We start from the raw sequence: 7,480 nt of genomic DNA on the forward strand, positions 1-7,480 counted from the left end.
CCTCCCAGTGTTAACTCCAACAATCAAGGCTTAACTACAACAAGACTGTGCACAAAGACCACAAGGGGGTGCACCAAGAGTGTCCTCCTCAGGTAATTGGGGAGGCTGAACCACTGGGCCCTAGAGGACACTCAGCACAGAAAACCACTTTATCAACACAGGAAGTATAAAAAAAGTGGAGACAAAGAAACAGGACACAAATGACAGAAATGGAGGAAAGCAAACTACTGGATATAGAGTTCAAAACCACACTTTTAAGGTTTTTCAAGAACTTTCTAGAAACCGCCGATAAATGTAGTGAGATCCTCAAGAAATCTAATCAGACCCTCGATGTTATGATAAAGGACCAACTGGAAATTAAGCATACACTGACTGAAATAAAGAATATTATATAGATTCCCAACAGCAGACTAGAGGATTACAAGAATCAAGTCAACGATTTGAAATATGAAGAAGCAAAAAACACCCAACCGGAAAAGCAAAATGAAAAAAGAATCCAAAAAAAACGAAGATAGTGTAAGGAGCCTCTGGGACAGCTTCAAGCATACCAACATCCGAATTATAGGGGTGCCAGAAGAAGAGAGAGAGCAAGATATTGAAAACCTATTTGAAGAAATAATGACAGAAAACTCCCCCTACCTGGTGAAAGAAATAGACTTACAAGTCCAGGAAGCGCAGAGAACCCCAAACAAAAGGAATCCAAAGAGGACCACACCAAGACACATCATAATTAAAATGCCAAGAGCAAAAGACAAAGAGATATTCTTACAAGCAGCAAGAGAAAGACAGTCAGTTACCTGCAAGGGAGCACCCATATGACTGTTAGCTGATTTCTCAACAGAAACTTTGCAGGCCAGAAGGGAGTGGCAAGAAATATTCAAAGTGATGAATGCCAAGAACCTACAACCAAGATTACTTTATCCAGCAAAGCTATCATTCAGAATTGAAGGTCAGATAAAGAGCTTCACAGATAAGGAAAAGCTAAAGGAGTTCATCACCACCAAACCAGGATTATATGAAATGCTGAAAGGTATCCTTTAAGAAGAGGAAGAGGAAGAAAAAGGTAAAGATACAAATTATGAACAACAAATATGCATCTATCAACAAGTGAATCTAAGAATCAAGTGAATAAATAATCTGGTGATCATAATAGAATCAGGGACATAGAAAGGGAATGGACTGACTATTCATGGCGGGGAAAGGGGTGTGGGGGATGCAGGAAGAGACTGGACAAAAATCGTGCACCTATGGATGAGGACAGTGGGTGGGGAGTGAGGGGGGAGGGGTGGGGTGGGAACTGGGTGGAGGGGAATTATCGGGGGTGGGGGAGAGAGGAACAAATGTAATAATCTGAACAATAAAGATTTAATTTAAAAAAAGTAAAAACATAAAAAAGCTATACGCTCATTTGGGCACAATCAGAAGCCTATAATTGATGTAGCATATTGAAAAAAATGATTGCCCATTTCTTTCTCTTTTTTGAGCTTGACTTTTCCCTTGACAGTTTTACATTAAATGTCTCATCTTTGAGTCTGTATTTACCTTGCTGAAAGAGATCATTATGCTAAGAAAATATTCTATTCTGCTGATATTATTTAAGTAACTATTAATACAATTTTATAAATAGATATAATTAACTCAACACTGGCAACTTTCTTTGAAATTTTCTCTTTTCCTTCCTGAGCTTATTGTAATCTCTGACTGTAACTTGTAAACATCTGTCTAGAATTGATGAAACGTCCCCCATTTGGGTCCCCATCAGCTCAGCAACAGAGACTATCATGTTTAAGAGCTGAGCATCACTGCAGTAAGGTAAAAATGAACAAACTAAAGTGTTCTAGTGGGAGAAGCTCACAGGCTGATAATCCCTCTAAAGATTCCCTTTACACAAAGCTGAGACTTTAGGAGGGAAGTGTAAAAGGAAAATGATTACTAGAATAACATACATGTGATTAAAACACTCAATGTACCGAAAGTAAGGATTTTTCTTAGAAGATGAGTTTGAAATAAAATGTGCCAGAGGCTCCTCCAGTGTCCTCAAGCCTGCCTGCTCCCTCTCTGCCTCCATAAGGGTAGAATTTGCCCCAACATATTATCCCACCCTTTGTACCTCTGCAGACATCCTTTCATCCAGAGAAGTCTTTTGTGTCATCTGGAAATGGATATTCAAAAGGTTAAAAACACCTTGCAGCCTTACCGCAGGTCCAAACTTATTGCATCCTTAGCAAGTACCAGTGGAAGGACGAATCATCTTCTTTAATCTTTACAGCGAGGCTCCTACCAGCTGGCTTTTCTTCAGTCTCTCAAAGCAACCACACACCTGGAAACCCAGACTTCAGCCCTCCTCTGTCCCATCTTATCTGCCCCCAAAGCTGAGTGAGGACCGAACATAACTGTTTTTTAAAACGTTTTTATGAATCCCTTTGATTAAACAGTTGGCCATATTTTCTTTTGTTCCCACAAGCTCTTCTGTTAATCCAGTGAACAAACATTTATTAACACTTATTTTGTGGCCACTCACTGTGCTAGACTCAGGGAACACTATAGTTATGCTCTTCCCTTCATGGGAAAGACAGACAGTAAACAAGGCTCAGCCCCACTGTGGTCAGTGCTATGAATATGACAAATGTGATGGCCTGAGTGAGGCAGGTAGGAATGGATGGATCAGGGATATCTGAACCGAGAATTGGAGCATGAGAATAAGTCAGATTTTCCTTGGGCATGCATCTTATAGCATTTTATTTTTAATAAAATATCAATCTAATATCCCACATAAACAAAAGTTTGTGTCTTTTGTTTTTTCCCAGAGTATAAGGGTCATGAGACCAAAAAGTGAAAAAACCGCTATGGTTTATCCCCAGCCATGATTGGTCCATTTCTTGCACTGATCTCATAAGGCACCATTGTGATGGAATTGCAAACCACTCCCCAGCCGTGATTGGTCCATTTGTTGCTCTGACCTCATAAGGCGCCATTGTGATGGAATTGCAAACCACTCCTATATAAGGCCCTGTCTGGGCCAAGGATTTCGTCCGTTATAGCCCCAGGAAGCTGCTTGTGGTGACCTGTTGGACTTGGACGCCTTAGCCTGTTTTTGCCATTTGTTTTTCATTTTTCTTTTATTTAATTTTTGTTTTTATTTTGTTTTCTTTTTTGTTTTTTTTTTATTTTTTTATTTTTGTTTTGTTATTTTGAAGCTGCCATGTCTTCTGACTTCGCAACCTCCTCTTCTCACTTTTCAACCTCTCCCATCATCCAGGTGCACTTCGTTGGTGATTATGTGCTCTGGAGTACCATCGGCAAGGGAGCCTGGGCCACAGTGAGCTTGGCCCGGCACGTGCCAACTGCCACCGAGGTGGTTATAAAAGCTATTAGTCGGAAGGGCTGTCCTGGGTTCCCTCAGGAAGCCCATTGTCTTCAGAGCTTAAACCACCCAAACATCATGACATTATTTGAGGTGACTGCCACCCAGGACAAGTTTTACCTGGTGATGGAGCACGTGAGGGGAGGGGACCTACTAGAGCACCTGGAGACCTACGGCCACCTGACAGAGCAAGAAGCGCGCACCGCGTTCTGGCAGCTGGTGTCCGCGCTCCAGTGCTGCCACCACAGGGGCATCGCCCACCGGGACCTGAAGCCCGCCAACATCCTGTTAGACGCCAACATGACCATCAAATTGGCAGACTTTGGTTTCGGCAAGGAAGCGAAGGGCCAAAAACTGAGCACCTTCTGCGGCACCATCTACTACATGGCCCCCAAGATCTTGAAGAACCAAGACTACGACAGCTGCAAAGTGGAAGTCTGGAGCTTGGGGGCCACCTTGTACAAGATGGTGATGGGAAAGGTGCCATTCCGGGGGGCCAACTTTGTACGACAGAGGGAGAAGATCCTGGAGGGGAAGTTCGAGGTGCCGCACTTCCTGAGCAGGCAAGGTAAAAGTTTCTTAAACAGGTTACTGACTGTGGACCCCAACCAGAGGCCTACCATGGAAGAGGTCATGGAGGACCCCTGGCTCAACATGGGCCAGGAGGAGGAGCCACTGGGGCCCTACAGCGAGCCGCCCCGGGGGGACTTGGACCCCCCACGTCACAGCAATGATGCTGGACCTGGGCTTCAAGCAGGACAAGATCCAGCAGTCAGTGACCCAGAGGACATTCGACAGAGTGTTCGGGACATACCACATCCTAAGAATGACGCAGACCAAGATGACCGGCCGCACCATCCAGGTAAGGCCCTACCCCTCCCTTGAGGCCAGGAGCATTTTCTCCAGCCAGGAGGTGGGTTGTGGGCAGAGCTCAGGAGATCTATCTCAGTGCTGCGGCCGAAGCAACGCTGTGAGCACACTCCAGCGAACATGCTTCCTTGGCACACCAGGAAGTGGCAACACCCGCCTGACAAATCTCCAGGAGCCACCTACTCTTGGCCCCGACCCTCACGCCCATTGGATAACATAGCAAGCGTGTCCCTATTGCATTGGCTGCTTACCCCTTTATATATGGCTGTATTTCCTCAATAAACTTGGATCTGTGTCTCTGAAAAAAAAAGAAAATGACAACCGCGCCCTCAGCCTTCATCCTGCTCCGCATGCACCTCCGCACCTTAGTATTTTACTTCCGCACTGCGCCTCCTCTGAGTCTCGGTAAGCTTTTCTATTTCCTTCTAGTTGTAGAATTTCCACTCAGCCAGCCTTCCTGTGGTTCTGGATGATGCCCATTCCGTCTTTTAGTTGTATTTTTGAAGTGGTTGTTCGAGGCAGCAAACTCCGGTGTTTACCTATGCCACCATCTTGGTTTCTCCTATGTAATACTTTAAACAATAAATAATTTAAATTTTTTAGAAAAGAATAAACAACCCTAGCTTGTTTGGCTCAATGGATAGAGCGTTGGCCTGAGGACTGAAGGGTCCAGGGTTCGATTCTGGTCAAGGGCACATGCCTGGATTGCAGGCTCGATCCCCAGCTGGGGAGTGAGCGGGAGGCAGCCAATCAATGATTCTCTCTTCTCATTGATGTTTCTATCTCTCACTCCCTCTCCCTTTCTCTCTGAAATCAATAAAACTATATTTTAAAAAAAAGAACAAACAAAATGGATTAAAGACTTAAATGTAAGACTAGAAATCATAAAACCCCTAGAAGAAGACATAGGCAGTGAAATCTCAGACATTTCTCTTAGTAATATTTTTTTTATATATCTCCTCAGGCAAGGGAAACAAAAGGATAAAGAATAAACAAATGGGACTACATCAAACTAAAAAGTTTTTGCACAGCAAAGGAAACCATCAACAAAAATGAAATGACAACCCGTTGATTGGGAGAACATACTTGCCAATGATACATCTAATAAGGAATTAGTATCCAAAATTCATCAAGAACTCATACAACTCAACATCAAAAAACAAACAATCCATTTATAAATAGGTAAAGGACCTGAATAGACACTTCTCTAAAGAGCACATACAAGATGGCTAACAAACATATGAAAAGATGCTAATGTCATTAATCATTAGAGAACTTCATATTAAAACCACAACAAGATATCACCTCACCCCTGTCAGAATGACTGCCATCAATAAATTAACAAACAAATGTTGGTGAGGATGTGGAGACAAGGGAACCCTCGTGCACTGTTGGAGGGACTGCAGACTGGTGCAGCCACTGTGGCAAGCAGTATGGAGTTACCTCAAAAAATTAAAAATGGAACTGCCTTCTGACCCAGTGATTCCACTTGTGGGTATATAACCAAAGGAACCCAAAACATCAATTCGAAAGAATACATGCACCCCTATGCTCATTGAAGCATTATTTACAACAGTCAGGCTCTGGAAGCAACCCAAGTGCCCATCAATAGATGAGTGGATAAAAAAGCTGTGGTACATATATACAATGAAATATTACTCTGCCATAAAAAGAATGAAATTTTACCATTTGTGAGAGCATAGATGGATCTAGATGATATTGTACTACATGAAAAAAGTCAGCCAGATAAATACAAATACCATATGATTTCACTTATATGTGGAATCTAAATGCCAATATACATAAGCAAACAGAAATAGATTCATGGATTCAGAGAACAAACTGATGGTTGCCAGAAGGAAGGTGGGTTAGAGGACTGGGTGGAAGAGGTGAAGGGATTGAGAAGTACAGACTGGTAGCTACAAAACAGTCGTGGGGATGTAAAATATAGCATAGGAATATAGCCAATAATACAGTAATAACTATGTATGGATACTGAAAAAATCAGGGGGACCAATATATCAATGGTATAGTATATCATTGTCTAACCACTATGCTGTACACCTAAAACTAATATAAAATAACAATGAATATAAACTGTAACTTTAAAACATTAGAAAAAAATAAAATATATATAAGCTATAAAAAAGAGAAAATAGTTCATTAAAGCTGAACAATCCTCTTTTTCTATCTTCTTAATAATTTACTTCTTGTTGTCTGGTACATTTACAAATCAGGAACTCAGTAAAAAAAATAATCCTATATGATAGCTCTAAGGGCTGAAAATATTCTTTCCCAGACTGAACAATGCTAATCAAAATTTTGCATTCAGATTATGTTACATTTTCCTACCTAGAAATAAAGAAATGGGCACAATCCTATAACATCAAAACTAAAAGAATTTTATTTCATTGCTATTATAATCTACTGTTAGGAAAGGAAATGTTAGGAAATAGTGAACATAATTTTAATATAGTAAAGATTTAAATATACATCAATGTATTTTTATGAGCAAAACAGACCTAAAATATAGTCAAATCTTTCACAGAATTCTTCTCTGAAATCCACTCAAGTCTAATAGTTCCAAAGGGCACGTTAGACCAAACCAAAAAGCTTTTTTCAGAGTCATAAATGAAACTAGAAAACAGGATTCCAGACAGTAATAACATAATGAGCAAACTAGCTCTATTTGTGCCAAAATTAATTGAAAAAGTTGTTTGGATTGATTTTTAGCTTGATCTAAACTACATTTAAACAAAACACTCAACACTGTATCTAGGCGAGAGTACTCAACTTTAATAAACTTCAAAAGCCATTTCGAATTTTATTACTTTATTCTCATCGTGTAGATTATATTTTTTCTTAAATTGTTATATTGGAAAGGAGAAAAGAAAACTAACATTCATTATGTTACAGCAAAGTACCAGTGGAAACTGAATTATCACTTAACCCTCATAATTTCCCTGGAAGGAACACATTTTTTTCCAGAGATTTCAGAAGAGGGCCTTCTGACTTGAAAATAATGGTGACATGCTACTTATCATTGTACCTAAAAAGACTGACCAGGGAGCAAAAATCTTCCCATAGCACACTTCAAAATTCTTTATGTGGAAGAATGCCTGAACCAAGTGATTAATTTGGACTGCAGAAGTCATAGGATTGGCTGACAAGAGCCTGCCATACAATGGATGTGTCCTGGGGGCTCACAGAGGCTTTGGCAGGGAACTGAGATGAAGAGTAACACAG

At 40.9% G+C, this 7,480-nt stretch overlaps 1 protein-coding gene across 2 annotated transcripts; it reads left to right on the forward strand.

Moving 5' to 3' along the window:
* Positions 1–1,408: 1,408 nt before the first annotated feature.
* On the forward strand, positions 1,409–4,276 carry LOC132238469 (serine/threonine-protein kinase MARK1-like). Of its 2 annotated transcripts, XM_059703937.1 has the most exons (3): positions 1,409–1,812; positions 2,119–2,173; positions 3,260–4,276. In XM_059703937.1, the coding sequence occupies exons 2-3, from the start codon at positions 2,159–2,161 to the stop codon at positions 4,247–4,249; spliced, it is 1,005 nt and encodes a 334-aa protein (XP_059559920.1). In that variant the 5' UTR covers positions 1,409–1,812; positions 2,119–2,158; the 3' UTR covers positions 4,250–4,276. The 2 variants fall into 2 exon arrangements, with proteins under 2 accessions (XP_059559920.1, XP_059559919.1); XM_059703936.1 differs by having other exon boundaries at positions 1,409–2,173.
* Positions 4,277–7,480: the final 3,204 nt, after the last annotated feature.

Source organism: Myotis daubentonii, chromosome 7 (assembly GCF_963259705.1).
Source record: "Myotis daubentonii chromosome 7, mMyoDau2.1, whole genome shotgun sequence".
Classification (NCBI taxonomy): domain Eukaryota; kingdom Metazoa; phylum Chordata; class Mammalia; order Chiroptera; family Vespertilionidae; genus Myotis; species Myotis daubentonii.

Excerpts from the sequence above, each read along its gene's own strand:
- LOC132238469 (XM_059703936.1), top strand. The coding sequence starts at position 2,012 with ATGTGCCAGAGGCTCCTCCAGTGTCCTCAAGCCTGCCTGCTCCCTCTC. Across the intron at positions 2,174-3,259 it reads TGGAAATGGATATTCAAAAG|GTGCACTTCGTTGGTGATTA; the intron begins GTTAAAAACACC and ends CCCATCATCCAG.